Source organism: Cibotium barometz, chromosome 30 (genome assembly GCF_041138505.1).
Source record: "Cibotium barometz isolate CiBa-2024 chromosome 30, ASM4113850v1, whole genome shotgun sequence".
NCBI lineage: Eukaryota > Viridiplantae > Streptophyta > Polypodiopsida > Cyatheales > Cibotiaceae > Cibotium > Cibotium barometz.
The window spans coordinates 22,582,364-22,598,940 of record NC_141075.1 but is presented as its reverse complement, the minus strand read 5'-3'; the positions used below and the strand labels follow the sequence as shown (position 1 = coordinate 22,598,940).

The following is a 16,577-nucleotide window of genomic DNA, read 5'->3' as shown; positions in this document are numbered from 1 at the left end:
GCATTTCACTCATAGGCCGCTTCCTTGGTCCCTGATCCACCGTACCGGAAGCTCACCATTTAAATCGAACTGAGGCTGGTTAAGACCTCGACCGACCTTGCTACGCGAGACGTCCTCCATCATTGACTCTCCGTCAACTATTGCAACTTTATGAGTTAGGTCTCCACGACCTTATTCACAAGATGATCAAAATGCTTCCCTGGCATTCTTGACATAAAACAATCATTTAAAAACAGGTCATTAATATAGTGTCTATAACGAACTCTCGTCTTTCCACATTGTTTCACATCAATCCACATTATTTAATCCACATCCATTTCATATATATTCCCATTTTTATCCAATCACATCATTTTTATCTCATCACATCTTTCCTCATTTATCCTCATCAGATCTCATCCACTCGCATTTACGATAGATTTCTTGAATTTTCTTCTTACAATTCGTGTGAATATAAAACGATAGAAATTTCTCTCTTAGAGTATTTAATTATTCATTTATCAAATACTCATAGAATTTAAACATAAAATTTAAGAGAATTCTAATTTTGATATAAAAATTCTTTATGCATCTATTTATGCATAAAAATCAACTTCAATGGGAATAACACTTTTATATAAAATAAAAATCCTTTTATCCATCTATTTATTCATAGAATCAAATTTAATAGGAATAACACTTTTAAAATAAAAAGAATTTCTTTATGCATCTATTTATGCATAAAATTAAATTTTTATAACGCTTTTATAATTAAAAAAATTCCTTTATGCATCTTTCTATGCATAAAAATCAAATTTAATAAGAATAACACTTTTATAACTAAATTTTTTTTCCTTTATGCATCTTTCTATGCTAATAATAACACTTTTGTAATAAAAAAAATTCATTTATGCATCTTTCTATGCATATAAATCAATTTTAATAATTAATATCAGTGATATCCATGCATATTCATAGGTGAATATGTACATGGAGTGATTAGAATATTTCTTTTAGATGCAAAAATGGTGGGAATTACTCTTTTGTAATAACATAAAAACAAACTTTCTTTTTCACAAAATTCTGGAAAATTTTGCCATAACCTCCTTTGTATGGTTGACCATTTCTCATTTTTATCTTTCTTTATTTAACTTAATTATTCCAATTTAGAATTATAGAACTCTAATCTACATAATTTTTTAAATTCAAGAGAGTAAACAATAAGAAGAGTTTAATTAATCACTTAGTTAATCTTTCTAACATTAAGAAAGGTTGGAATGTAAAGAAGGGGGTGGCCTTTTCATCAAAGGCATAGCATTTGAATTTAATTCATTATCTGCAATTCATAAAAATCAAGAAAATCATAGTTTTTTTATTAAAATTTGTAAACGAAGTAAGAAAATTAGTTTACATGGAGCTTGTAAGCTCTCCTTTGGCTTGAGGGATTGAGGGTTCTACTCTTGTTTGAAGCAAGAGTGGCCACCAATTCACTTTGGAGAGGATTAGGCCAAAAATAATTGAATTATTAAAAAATTCAATATAGATGGCTCAGGACAGGAGTAGAGTAACAGTGCATAAACACCATTAAGCTTTTACAAAGGGGGAGGCTTCTATTTATAGGAAAAAGTGAGCCTCTAACCAAGCAAACTGATTCTAGAATTTTTCAGATCAATTTGGTCAAATTTTGACCATTTTTGTTCAACTTACTTTTTGGATCTAGATTTAAAATAGGAGAGAGGAGAGATGAAAATATCTCATTTTATTGATTAAAAATTGGGGGTAATGATGAGAAAAAGGCGCCTACTTCATGACGGGAGATCCCCACAACACTGAGGTGTCAAAATTCAATTTTTTAATTCTTTTCTTTGGTCCTTAGTCCACTCTTATCTTATGTGAGCATTTACTTATTTTTGGGGGGGTTTTTTCTTTTTTTTCTTCAATTTATCTCCTCCCTACACTTGGATTGATCCAATTGGCCCATAGGAACCTTAATTGGACCATAATCCAAAAATTTCTGAAAATTTGGACCCTTAGGCTAAGGTCCTTTATACCTATTTTCAATTTATTCCAATTGCACATTGAAAAGTTTTGTTTGAATTTCTGTTTCAGGGGAAACCATTTTAGACACTAGGAGGATTTTTATATCCAAAAATATCTCAATTTTGAATTACTTCTCTCTAGACATTTTCTCTCTCCAGGCCAAAACAGGGTAAAACAGGATCTTTCTTTTATTTCAGAGAGGGGAATAATTATAAGATCAGAAGGGAAGGTTCTTACACTATTTCAGAGAGGGGAATAATTATAAGATCAGAAGGGAAGGTTCTTGCACCTGCACACCTCAAAAACTGGAGGGAGGAATCTTACAAGCCGTACATAAACTCATATGAGGAGAGAGCTACAGAATTTCTGAGAGCAATTAGTGAAGGAGATGAGTTTATAAGTGTCCCTCTACGACATGATATGAGTCATGAGGCCATCATGTAGTGATCCTTAAGTTTGCTAATAACACTACAGCGTATATGCTGTAGTCTCTACACCACATGTACCGAGTGAAGGTCTGCCACGTGTATGTTATACACATGTATAGAATAACGACCTGCCACGTATATGTGGAAATAAAAGATGACGTGCCTTTATGTTCTCTCGATTGCGTAAAAAATATTTACGTGCCTTTATGTGTTATTATTTGTAGCAAAATAAGTGGCAAAAATATTTGTTTGCACGAATAATTTGCTTGTTTTCATAACTTTACGGTTAATGAATGGGGCCCTTAGGTTCACCCAAGGTATGGGCATTAATAAATTAATACCCTCAAGGAAAATGTGTGAATATGCAAAATGTGAACAGAGAGAGGGTGGTAAGTCTTTACATCTTCCACGGCAATTGATGCATTGCTTTCACATTGATTAATCAAGAAGTGATTAATCACTGATCGAGTTAATCACGCATAACCCTACTTAAAATTAAATCGAATGGCGGGAGATCTGCTCTCACCCTTTCGCCTCCTATTATCACATGGCGAAAGTCCCTTTCACATCGCCTCACTTTCACTCGATGTCTTGCTAGGTCTTCTTGCAGTAGGCGACAATTTTTAGGGTTACGAATCTGCCCACAGAGGTAGTCGATTTTAGTGCTCCGGACCGATAGAAGTAGCCAATTTTAGGGTTACAGTGAGTCTCGTGGGCCGCTTGCGGAACGGCAGCAAGTTTTAGGGTAATCGAATCATCAAGAGTTAGCGTTACGGAAGCAGTAGGGTTTTTTTACAGTTTAGCATCAGCTATCAAGGTAGAGTCACAGAGAAGCCATAGCCATCAATCGTCGGCTGAGGGGCTTCTTGCTGCTACTAAAGAAGCCATAATCACCAACCAACAGCAGAGGGCCTGCTTGCAGTACGGCATCAGTGATTAGGCTTATAGAGAAACCGAAGCCACAGTCACCACCATGTCAAAAGACGAAGTGGAGTTCCGGGACGAGATGGAGGAGCGCCTCATAAACGAGGAGTACAGAATATGGAAGAAGAACACGCCTTTCCTCTATGATCTGGTCATCACACATGCGCTGGAGTGGCCCTCTCTCACTGTGCAATGGCTCCCTGACCGCAAGGAGCCCCCAGGGAAGGACTACTCTGTGCAGAAGCTCATTCTTGGGACCCATACGTCTGACAACGAGCCCAATTATCTCATGCTGGCGGAGGTTCACCTGCCTCTAGAGGATTCAGAGAGTGATGCACGTCAGTATGATGAAGAGAGAGGCGAGGTCGGAGGCTTTGGCTGTGCCAATGGAAAGGTTTGATTACTTTTCTTCCTTTGCAGTGATTCGAAAATTCTATTGTGATTCAGTAACACAGAACATCTAATATATGCTGGACTAGTGTAGGCAGAGCTTTTGTGCCTGACCTGCTTCCTTGCTATCAATTTAGCATTGTTGACATAATCTTGAAGTATAATACACTTCATTCCTTGTGTAGCAGTTAAATTAGAGAGGTAATCACCACCTTAAACTTAATGTCAGGGATTCTTCAGCTAGTGAACGTACCTTCGTACTGAAGGGTTGCTTATGTGCTTCATATCTAAAGTCGTAATTTGCTACTTTATTCTGCATGTCATATTAAGAACAATGGAACTTGGTTTGTGCATATAGATGTCGAAAGTTGAAGAGGTGTATATAGCAAGCCCACTTGAGTGTTTTGACATGTGCAAGCTCTACTGTAGGTTCAGATAACTCAGCAGATAAACCATGATGGGGAGGTCAACAGGGCTCGTTACATGCCACAGAATCCCTTCATTATTGCAACAAAGACTGTCAGTGCGGAAGTTTATGTTTTTGATTACAGCAAGCACCCTTCTAAGCCACCTCAAGAGGGACGCTGCAATCCAGATCTGAGATTGCATGGTCACAAAACTGAAGGATATGGCTTGACTTGGAGCTCTATGAAAGAGGGTCATTTACTTAGTGGGTCAGATGATGCTCGTATATGTCTGTGGGATCTCAGTGCCAATCCCAAGGGCCAAAACATGGTTGATGCAAAGCAGGTGTATGAGGTATATAGTCGTAATGTTTGTATTTGCTATTGCAGGGTAATGCAACATAGGTTGGAAAACAGGTTTTGTGTTTTGACAAGTGCACTGATGATCTTTTTCTTACAACAGTATCACAGTGGAGTAGTGGAGGATGTTGCATGGCACTTGAGACATGAGCACCTTTTCGGTTCAGTTGGAGATGATTGCCGGTTGCTGATTTGGGACACTCGCAAAAGTGGTGACAAGCCCTTGCACTCGGTTGAGGCTCATCTTGCAGAGGTTATCATCTTCTCAATTAGTGGCCTTAATTTTTTTAATTACTTGCGCCATAACCTTGTTCAACTCTTGTTCCATTTTCCCTTTGTCTTGAACGTTTTTTAGGCTGTATCAATGGTTTTCAGTATGAACAGCAGAGTGGACAAACATGTATTTTGGTTTCTAGGTCTTTCTCTTGTGTTTGCAAAGCATTCCTAGTAGATTTCAGGTCTTTTTGGGCAGCCATCTTTTTGAGAAAATATAATGTATGCCTGTTTGCATTTTGAGAGGTCATATATGTACCCCTGTTGGGTGGGATTCATTTTTTGGGAGAAGTCATAGCATATAATATATAGTCTTGTGGGTTGACTACCATGAGTATATAACATGCACGTTCCTAAGAGGTGAATATTCTTGGATTCATCTAGGTATATAATTCAGCCGTATTAGCGGACATGCAGATTTCACATTGTGAAGTTTTCGTCTGAGTTGTGGCCAGTTGATATTGTGCTTATTCTTTATATCTTTAGCGGTGCATTTGCCCTATCAACTTCTTATTTGTTGTACTAATTCTTTCTATTTGCTACTTCCCTTAGTGCTAGGCTTCATTATGGTTGAGTCTGCCTTGCATCTTCGGAGGTTTGACAAAAACTCAATACGAAGGGGTTTGTGTGAATATATGCTCTTGTGTGTGTGTGTGTGTGTGTGGAGTGCATGTGAAAGCATATCTTGATACAGAGTTTTGCACCCACTATTGGGCACTGATGACGTTAGTGGGGATGTCGTAGTATCTAGTCCATACTATGCATAATGGAGTTGATAGTTATATAGTCTTGCGGGTTGACTACCATGAGTATATAACATGCACATTCCTTAAAGGTGAATTTGGGCATGTTCTTGGATTCATCAAGGTATATAAATAAAATATACACTTACATATTTATAATTGTGTAGTGTATAAAATATGTGTGTGTGTGTGTGTGTGAGAGAGAGAGAGAGAGAGAGAGAGAGAGAGGTCCACAGTTTAATGTCTTGAGTGTTGTTTAAGCATGTGTGTGGATTTTTCAGGTGAATTGTCTTGCATTCAATCCATTCAATGAGTGGGTGTTGGCCACAGGATCCGCAGACAAAACTGTTGCTCTTTATGATTTACGCAAACTATCCAAGCCTCTGCATACTTTCAGCAACCATACGTATGGGCGACAAGACATTCTACAGATCATAAGGGCTATCTTTTCATTGTGTTTTCTCTGAACTTGATCTTTTTGATACAGGGAAGAAGTATTCCAGATTGGTTGGAGTCCTAACAATGAAACAATTCTTGCATCTTGTGGAGCTGATAGAAGAATGATGGTTTGGGACCTTAGCAAGTATGTCTAAATTTGAAACGAGTGAGGAATATGTAGAATTTTGTATCCTCTTTCGGTTTTATGGTTCTAAATTGTACCTGCTTTTGTTGGATATACAGGATTGGGGAGGAGCAAACTCCAGAAGATGCAGAAGATGGTCCACCAGAGCTTCTCTTTATACACGGAGGTCACACGAGCAAAATATCCGACTTCAGCTGGAATTCCAATGATGAATGGGTTATTGCAAGTGTGGCAGAAGACAATATTTTACAAATCTGGCAGATGGCAGAAAACATATATCATGATGATGATTTTGGACCTGTTGATGATTGCAAAACCTCATAAGCTTTGCAACTTTGTCCCCTCTTAATTGCTACAATGTTATATTCTTCCATGTATGAGATGAGTCACCCAGCTTCTTTTTGGACCAATTTTGTGGTCGGCTTGCAAATACAGGCTATTTGTGCTGTCGGAGCAGAAAGGAACATGTGGCCTTGCCTGTCTGTCTTTGAACTTGCATGAGAAGTGTGTTTTTGTCTGGCCAATTTGATGGCTGGCATGCCAGCAATGGCTTTTGAATGAAATTTTTGTTTCTGTATGAGTCTGCTCTGCTAATCAAGTTTCTAAGATACTGTGTGGGATTTAAACTGGCATAAGGAAGGTGGGTGAGGAGTTGTAGCATGTTTAGGGCATAGTTCAGGTCAAGTCTCTTACATTCTTGATGCTCTCTAGTTGCTACGTCCTGATTTGTTGCAGACAAATGAACATGCATACTCTTCATCAGGTTGGTCGCCTTTCTCTCTTTTTTGTGTATCTGAGTGTTTAGGTGGCTCAAACATGTATATTAGCATGTGTTCATGTGATGTATCATTCTCATGAGTCGGTGAGGTAGACTCTAGAAATAAAAGTTTGTGTGACTACAATGAGCATGCTTCTTGTTAAAGAATCATGTACTTTGGGCATGGAGTTTTGTTTTATTGCATGGCATGCTTTTGAGTGACTAGGTAAGTAGTGCTAATTGTGAAGGATTATGCCAAATGATCTGCACTGGGGCCACTACCTGGAACACTAGATAAGTATGGGAGAAGTCATTCAGTGGGGTGTTAAGTATGCAGCCAAACCGTTAGGGACCGATACCAAACACCAAGCAATTGGGTTATGAATTTGTTCCATTGTCGGAAAAGGCCATTCTCACCAATTGTTCCCGGTTTATAGAATGTGGGTGAGAGTGGGTGTGTTGTTTCATAGAATTGGGCCCTATTCTTTTATCACGTGTTTTTATGGTGTGCATTAGTCAACTAGAGTTGAGAGGGAGTGTGATCACTCGAGGAGTCCAGTTAAAAGGCCTTTGCCATGACTCATAACGGTAGGTGTTAGTGTGGTGCTGCTCTTTGGAGGCCTTCCCTTCAACATATTTATATCTGGTCCTAGGACCATGTCAAGTAACAATGAGTCATCTATCTATGGTTTCCTATCACTATAGCTAGAAGGTCTCCTTATGGCAAGAAGTTCCTGTCATCAGCCTCCGTAACTAGAAGCTCGCTTAGTCTTCTTTGTCAATGCAATATTGAGCTTGATGATCATGCGGCCCCTCAATTGGCCATAGTTTTCCCTGTGCATGTGTTATTCAAGAAACTTTGGTTTGCTTGGCTTACCATTCCAGAAACTTATTTAGAAATGGAAAAATCTCAGCACTGGTACATTTAAAGCTGCCAGCAGGCCTCAAAGAGTGCCATTGCAAGAATTATCATTGTTAAGTGTTTTATACGAATCTCGGACGAGTGTTTGTGTGTATATATCTCAGCTCTAAATTCAGCAGAAAATTCAAGAACCCAACTTCCATATTAGACATATACCCCATATCTTAGATATCTTTTTAGTTCTATGTACAAATCTTTTCTTCCTTGTAAGGCTTTGCCAACTCTTTTGGCTCGATATCGCAAAAGGTCTTGGCAAGGATACCCATATGTTTTAGTGTTCACACTCTAGAACCTGAAGGACGGGGGGTTAATTGAAAAGGGTTTGAACCTACAGCTCCTGTGGCTGGCTGTATATGGTAGCTGATTCCTTGACCATCTATAGATGGACGCTAAGAGAAAATTTCAGTGATGCCTAAGAGTCTTCATCTTACCCCCCACACACAACCTTGCACATGTGGATGAACATGCATGTGTATGCATGGCTAGATTCATACGTGTTGAGCATTGCTAGAGAAAATTTCAGTGATGCCTAAGAGTCTTCATCTTACCCCCCACACACAACCTTGCACATGTGGATGAACATGCATGTGTATGCATGGCTAGATTCATACGTTTGGGTCTTGAACAAGCATGTGCTGAATAAAGGCAAATAGTCACGGCCACATGCAAGGTGTTCATGCATGCAAACTACATCAGATAAACAGGCACACATGGCTGCTAACGAGTATGTATACACAAGGCACCATGCTTCTGTATCAAACAGATTGTTCAAGCCCAGCTGCAAATCCTCGAAATGCTGTCAAGTGTGTGGCAGCTTCCACAAGGAGATGCCGCTGCCATAACTCCAAGGAATAAAGAGCTCAGTACTGAAATGCGGCTCAGTACCTGCATCAGAATCATTTATTTTGCTGCACAAGGAAACAAACCTGACAAAACCAAGGCAAGGAGCATTCATCTGCAGCAGAAACAAGGTAGTAGACTTCAGTTTTCGAGTAAGGTTGCTATGGCAGTAGTGCCAAGATGTTTGAGCAACCAATGAAAACAAACATTTGTAATGACACAAAATAAAGTTAGCTATGGCATACTGACTCTCACATTCACAAGCAAATACACACATGAAAGAGGCACAACAATCAAGCACATACACACTCTCTTTCTTGCACACAAGTTTGCCGAGTACTCTCTTTGCATTGTGTGTAAAAGTCCATTACAATGAAAAAAAGACCCAAATGTTAACTTGCCTTTATAATTCGAGGGCATTATCCATAACCTACATCTAATACCTATGGCTTCAAAATGTTGAATTACATTTGAGACGGATAATTTCCAACCGGGGTTCCAAAATGGCTTAACATACCCCCTTCTTGAAGCAGCTTCCCTCCTCGGAAGCCTCACAATGAGCTTTGATAATCACATAGCTCGGTGATTAGTAGACAGACTTTGTTTGCCATTACAATTCAATTCAATTCAGCTATACAAAGTATAGCTCGGTGATTAGTAGACAGACTTTGTTTGCCATTACAATTCAATTCAATTCAGCTATACAAAGTATTCTCCTTTTTTCACATTGTACTCCAAGGAAAGAGTGTGGACTTTGTTTGCCATTACAATTCAATTCAGCTATACAAAGTATTCTCCTTTTTTCACATTGTACTCCAAGGAAAGAGTATGGACTTTGTTTGCCAATTCAATTCAATTCAGCTATACGAAGTATTCTCCTTTTTTCACATTGTACTCCAAGGAAAGATCCCATACTCTGTGTGTGTGAATCCTTTAAAAACATGGGGTGCCCATTTGATAAGTTATTCTTTCACACTCTAAATTAGTGTGAACAACCTTGTAAAAGTATGTTTCCATGGCAATTCCTTTCCCATACTCTTTGTGTGTGAATCCTTTAAAAACATGGGGTGCCCATTTGATAAGTTATTCTTTCACACTCTAAATTAGTGTGAACAACCTTGTAAAAGTATGTTTCCATGGCAATTCCTTTCCCAAATCATTGGGGGTACACCAAGTACATTTCCCACGTGAGAACTGTATAATTTTCGTCGTGTGGCAAGTCTTGAGATGTCTTCTAGTATCCTTGGTTGCATAACATCCATCAGTGTTGAGCCAATGGAGACTTCCCCATATTCATTACAGAAGAGCTCAATTGCTTATTCTTTATTTTCATTTAGTAATTGAGATTCTTGGAAAATCATACACCAAGGATCAAAATTGAGTACCATCGGATGCATGGGTAATTGAAATATTTTTAAGCTCTATTACTCCGCTAAAGAGAGACATTGCCACCAAGGGATATGTGTATGGTGTAGTGTGATAAATGAGACATGCAATGTGATGTGGTGGTAGTGGTTTTGTGCAATCAATGTTGTGTTATAAGAGAGGAGAGGGTTAGTATGGAATGAGAAAATTTAAAAGATTGGGAATGGTGACCCTGGAGATTTTGTGCTTGTACAACCTTGTGATGCAAATTACCCAATATGGTTGGGAGTGACAACAAGTGTCATTGGTACTGCTATTACCAGCTGTTTGTTGTTCCATTCCTTTCGATCTTTGATTTTGAAGCAACACCTTTGGGTAGCTGTGAGAGCTACAAGCAAACATGGAAGTCACTATCTCAGATTGAGGCATCCTCTTAGGTGAAGGAAGAAGACCCTGGTGTGTGTAGTTAACGTTGTTAACTGAGATATTTTATTTCGAGCCCTATTTTGGTTCTGTAAGTTTTTCACATCATGCACTCTATGAAAGTGTCAATTTTGACTATATATGCCCAATTTCTAGTTCAGAGTAAAGTTGTGATATGCAGTATAATAGGTATACACTACTGTATAATAGGTTGTTGGTGAATGTATTTTTCTGTGACTATTTCATACACAATTGCAGTATAATAGGTATATGCTACCGTATAATAGGTGTACACTACCGTATAATAGGTGTATGTTTGTGTGATTATTCCATATACAATTGTAGTATAATAGGTGTATGCTACCGTTGTGTTAAAGATTGTAAGTTTGTTGTAAGTGTAGAAGTATTTGTAAGAACTATTTAGTAAGTTGCTAGATATGTCTCACAGTCATGCCACATCGGTGAGCAAGAAGCTAGATAATAATAACTTCAAGCATGGAAGTTCACGATGATCAATTTCCTTATGGGAAAAGGATATTAGGAGTTTATTCATAGGTGATGAAAATAATATTAGGAGTTCATTTATATAGGTGATAGAAAGGAGCCAAAGAGTGAAGAAAATCCCACCCCATAGCAGGTGTGTAGACATATAAATAATGGTATTGGTGAGCCAAAGAGGTAATATATCGGTTGTCTATTAGTGTAATACTCTATAATTGTACATATATAGGACGCATAAATGCCTAAGGAGGCTTGGGACACCTTGGTTGAAACACTCAATCTCCGACCAGAGGAAAGCTAAGTATAAATGACCTTCAAAAATAGGACTTGTAGATACCCTTGCTTCTATTAGAAGATGACAATAATACGATATCGATAGTGACCTTAATGGTCCTAACAAGGAATATAGTCAGCTTTCAGAGCTCCTGAGAGAACTTCCTTGATTTTTTGAAACTAACTGCTCTCCTCATCCATGAGGAGATGAATCTTGGGGAAGGTTCATCCTCTAGAAATTCCCATGATTAGGCCTTCTACTCAGATATACAGGTAGAGGTAGAGGTAGAGGCAAATCATCATGGGCAATTTAGAAATCAAAACTAGAGATAGTAACAACAACAAGAAAATCAATCTTATGCAAGTAGAAGAGGCCACTCTAGAGGTAGGGGTACAGCCAGAGAGGCTGAGGTGGTTAGCAAAGAAATCAAAATGTAAATAGCATAAGTGCTATTACTATAGCAAACTAGGGCACTTTGTAAAGGACTGCTATAAAAAGCACAATGATATTAAAAGTGAAAAGTTGTGGCAAGGTAGCATCATCAAGTAAACATAGTGATGATAGAAGTGAGCAATTGTTTGTGATGCAATACATGCTCAGTTCCACAATAGATGTGTCTGGATTAGGAGAGATTAGGTTTGTGGATTCTGGTGCCTCTAACCACATGACGAGTCATGGTGAGTAGTTTAGACATATGTAGAAAATAGAAAAACCAGGGTATGTAGAAACTTGTGATGATATTGTGCACTCCAATGCGTATGCTGTTAAAGTGCCATTGTTTATGCCGGATGGCAAAATGAAGTGCCTGGGACATATGTACTTCATGTATCTAATATTATAAAAACTTGGTTTGTGTTGGGACAGATGAGGTTGAGCAAGGTCTACAATTCTCAAGGGCGTTTTGTGGAAGACTTCAAAAACTAATGCTGATTGTTTGTAAAGGACAATAGAAATGGGAGGCTATTTACTTTAGATGTTTACATGCCAAGGTGAAACTAATGCTGCTTGGTTACAAAGGGTAATAGAAATGGGAAGCTGTTTACTTTAGATGTTAACATGTTTGAGGTGAAATAGGAGGATTATACACAAACATATGGTATTGACTATAAGGAGACATTTGGCCTGGTTGTGAGAATGACAACCATGAGAGTTGTCATTACTATAGCTATAGCAAAGGGTTGGTATTTCCATTAGATGGATGTACAAAATGTGTTATTTGTAAGAAGAAGTTCAATGCAGATTTTTTCACTAAATTATGTGAAAAAGAGAGATAGAGGGATTATATTGTTAGTCATTTATGTTGATGACTAATGATACTGACATACATGATGTGAGATTGTTTTTAAAGTAAAAGTGTTGAGATAAAAGATTTGAGGCTGTTTTTTACTTGATTATTAGTGGTGATAATGATGCTGATATACATGATGTGAGGCGTATTTTGAAGTAGAAGTTTGAGATAAAAGATTTGGGTGAACTGTGGTATTTTCTTAGTATAGAGGTGGTGAGATCACTTGATGGCATTTTGCTATTACAAAGGGAGTATGTCTTGGACATATTGTCAAGTATGGCATGACAAGATATAAGCCTATTTCAGTGTCATTGGAGTAGAACACTAAGCTTTTGGCAAATACATGTGAGATTTTGGAGGACCCTACTATGCTGAGGTGCATACTGGGTGACGATCTACATGAACCCATTACTAGCGAGGTTTGACCTATGTTGTTGGACTTGTGAGTCAATTTATGCAAGTCCCTAGGAAGTAATACTTAGATGTGGCTAGATGGATTTTTAAATACAGTCCATTGTTGATTATGGACTTTTCTATTTGGCTAGCAAAGAGATATAGCTACATGGGCATACATATGTTGATAAGGCTGGTAGTGTCTCAAACAAATAATAGATCTACTAGCAGCTTTATATTTTCTTTTGAGAGTACTAATGTGAGTTAAAGTAACAAGAAACATCTGATAGTTGCCTTCTTGAGTACAGAGGTAGTGTACATGGGTGCTGCTATGGCAACTTGTGGTTTTAGAATCTGCTTAGTGATACGAGTGAGCCCATGGGGATAGTAGGGCCATTATCATTTATTGTGACAACATTAGTAGCATATATAACTTGCCATTAAAACCAGTCTATCATCTAGGATGAAGAATATTAAGGTGCATTATCATTTTGTAAGGGAAAAGGTTCTAGCAAGTGATGTGGATCTGGTAAGAGAATCAGGTGGCTGACATCTTCAACAAGGCACTGGGTATAGAGAGGCTTTGTAAGTTTAGAAGATTACTTGGAGTGCAATGTGTGGAGTTGAGCTTGAGGGGGAGTGTTGAGATATCGAGCTCAACTAGTGCTATGGACATTGATACCACACCTAGGTAGCTTTCGCACTTATGCAACTTTCATGGTTGGTGAGATTATGGATGATATGCTGCCCACTAGTGGTCTATAGGTGAGCTCATGTAGTCAGGTTCACACTATGGATCAACCTTTATAAGTTTTAGTAGGAGTACTTTCCCTAATAGTACCTATTCTTATCTGTTCAGTTGTATGGTTGCAAAGAAGATAAGAGAATACCTCTCCCTCACATTCTTCTCAGAGATGTTATAGGCAATCCTCATTCATATCTGTGCACAGTGTGGTATGAAATTTGTCGCCAATATCATACAAGTTTAGAATGTCCTCATTTGAGGGACCAAGACCAAAATCACACAAATTTATAATGTCCTCATCAATGACCAAGTCCTAACTTATATTATTCATGTGCCCAACTTCTACTATGCATGTGCCTAACTTATATCATGCACATTGTTTACGATGGGGTAATCATGATATATCATATATTTGTGGTGCCAAGGGTGGGCCTTCTTTTTATGGCTAGAGCCACCTTGTTCTTGTGGTTGATTCCCTCTTCTTTGTGAGATTTTTCTTGGACTTTCTAGTTTATTAGCTTTTGCACTACCTAGGCCATATAGCTATAAAATCCTAGGTGTACCAACCCTCCTACCCTTCATGGGGGGAGCACTCTACCCACTCAGTGGGGGGCAAAATATCTCGCAATCTCAAGAGCTCTTTCTTGCTCTCGCTCTCGCTCTCATGAGCTCTTGCACTCTCTCTCACTCTCGCTCTCATGAGATCTTGCACTCTCTCTCGCTCTTTCTTGTGAGCTCTGCTTCTCGGCTCTTGCTCTTGCTCTTGCTTCTTTTCAGCTTCTCAACTCCCTTGCTTTTGCTCTTTCTCATGAGCTCTTGCACTCTCTCTCTCTCTCTCTCTCTCTCTCTCTCTCTCTCTCTCTCTCTCTCTCTCTCTCTCTCTCTCTCTCTCTCTCTCTCTCTCTCTCTCTCTCTCGTGAGCTCTGCTTCTCGACTCTTTCTCTTGCTTCTTCTCAACTCTCTTGCTCTCACTCTCTCACTTCTTCTCATTTGCGAGTCACTCTTGCAAGCTCTTTGCGGGCTTTCTCTCTCGCTCTATTTGGTGAGCTCCTCTCTTGTGCTTTGGGTTTCTCGTGATCTCTTCTGTGCTTTATTGTGAGCTCTTTTGCACTCTCGGTCTTGCTATTCTCGCCTTACTTCATGGGATATTATCATTGATCATGCAAGGAAGCAATATGGGGCTTATGGTTGGTGCGTAAGCTAGCACACGAGGCCATTGAGGGCCATCACATGGGTGTTTCTGAGTGGGTGTGTGTGTGTTATGCAAGTGTAAGTGGTGGTGTTTTTTTGGGTTTAGCAAGTGTGCGCCTACATGCAACTATGGGTGCACGTGTGCCTATAGGGTGTATATGTGTGAGTTTTTATGTTTTTGTCGTTTTTAGTTTAGTTTTGGGTTTTTAGGTTTTTAATCATTCCAAGTAGATGTGACTATACACTTGTTTTTAAGGATGAGTGTACTACATTTCATGTGTATAGAATGGAGGTTTAAGGTTGCCTATTTACATCTGGCTCACTTCTGCTGAGTAAAGGTAGAGAACTACTTGCCCATCCAAAACAATAGCATGGATATTACTTGCATATCGGCTTTGGCTAGCATGCTTGATTAAGCTTTGTCTTCCAATTCCAGCTAGCGAGTTGGTGTTGTGGCATGGTGCACATGGGTGTGGATCATTGAGCAAAGGTAGAGAACTGCTTGCCTATCCACAATGATATCTTGGATATTATTGTCAACTTTGTTGGCATGCTTGATTGAGCTTTTTTTCCAACTAGTAAGTTGGTGTTACGACATGGGCGCACATGCATGTTGTGGGGTCTTGAAGGATTGGGTTTCTCGGTGGTGTGCCATGGAAGCATGTGCATGGTTCTCTTTGGGGCTTGGCACCATGGGTGGCTCTTTTGTGATGGAAACAGGGATAGGTAAGGCCACTATAGATGGGCAAGGTACTACCTCTTGCTACTTGATATCCACAGACTCCTTCGACTTCTCTGAAAGGTAGTGATGACACGTAAGTCGAGGTGGAAGCCAGTACTCTCAATTCCTACTTAAGCTTTAGGGTTGGTGCATCATCAGAAGCATGGCTTTTGGTTTCTACTCCATTTTTGTATAACATTTGATAGTGTGGTCATAGAGGCTTTTGGTGTGGATTTTATTGACTTTAAGACCCAAACCCTTCATTTAAGCCTTCCACTTTTGGTAGCTAGGTTGGGACCCACTAAAACGTTAAATGTTGGTCTCAAACTCGGGTTAGAGCTCGACAGCCACAAACTAGGGTCGAGGTCACCTTGAACTAGGGTTTGGGGTTGTCTCCTCACTCTCTTTAACTTGGATTCGAGGTTAGGAGGCAACCTTAAATAGTTCAAGCCTACCTCCTAAATCTCTTTGACTTTGGAGATTAAGGTGTGGGGATCACAAGTTTGTTAGGACCCAAATGGAAGGGTAAAGCCCTTAGCTTCTAAATAGGGATCTTTCAATAGGGCTGGGGTTATGGGTAAAACTCTTTTGCATGAGGCTCCCACCTACTCCCACCTGTCAAATCTCCATGTGGATAGGCATGGTGGCTGTTAGGTCTTTGCTTTGTCGTTGTACCTATCTTTGCTTGCTAGGGTCTTTTGGGCACCCATTCTTTCTCCCTGAAGGGTTGTTGACGATAACGTCTGGGGGGTGGTCTTCAGCTTTGTCGGTGAGGTTTCACATCTCCATAATGGTTTGAGGAGGTGGTCGACACGCGATGAGGTGAGAGGAATGTTGATAAGTTGAGAATTTGGAAGACATGGCATGGGATGCTGATATTTGCATTTGGTCTTAAATCATGCTAGGGACTAGTTAGATGCATTTAGAACATATCTAGCTAGTCCCTAGGTGCATTTTGATGAGTGCATGGTTGTAACAAAATTTGACATTTTAGGTAATTTATAGGTAATATTAGGTAATCTATAAGTAATTT

At 39.2% G+C, this 16,577-nt stretch overlaps 1 protein-coding gene across 2 annotated transcripts; it reads left to right on the top strand.

Moving 5' to 3' along the window:
• The first annotated feature begins 2,846 nt into the window (after nucleotides 1–2,846).
• LOC147621278 (histone-binding protein MSI1-like) lies at nucleotides 2,847–6,703 on the top strand. 2 transcript variants are annotated; one of them, XM_086823980.1, is made up of 6 exons: nucleotides 2,847–3,765; nucleotides 4,197–4,520; nucleotides 4,629–4,778; nucleotides 5,823–5,947; nucleotides 6,029–6,124; nucleotides 6,223–6,703. In XM_086823980.1, exons 1-6 carry the CDS (start codon nucleotides 3,421–3,423, stop codon nucleotides 6,446–6,448), a joined length of 1,266 nt encoding a protein of 421 aa, XP_086680106.1. In that variant the 5' UTR covers nucleotides 2,847–3,420; the 3' UTR covers nucleotides 6,449–6,703. The 2 variants fall into 2 exon arrangements, with proteins under 2 accessions (XP_086680106.1, XP_086680105.1); XM_086823979.1 differs by having other exon boundaries at nucleotides 2,853–3,765; nucleotides 4,191–4,520.
• Nucleotides 6,704–16,577: the final 9,874 nt, after the last annotated feature.

Excerpts from the sequence above, each read along its gene's own strand:
- LOC147621278 (XM_086823979.1), top strand. The coding sequence starts at position 3,421 with ATGTCAAAAGACGAAGTGGAGTTCCGGGACGAGATGGAGGAGCGCCTC. Across the intron at positions 5,948-6,028 it reads CATACTTTCAGCAACCATAC|GGAAGAAGTATTCCAGATTG; the intron begins GTATGGGCGACA and ends TTTTTGATACAG. Across the intron at positions 6,125-6,222 it reads ATGGTTTGGGACCTTAGCAA|GATTGGGGAGGAGCAAACTC; the intron begins GTATGTCTAAAT and ends TTGGATATACAG.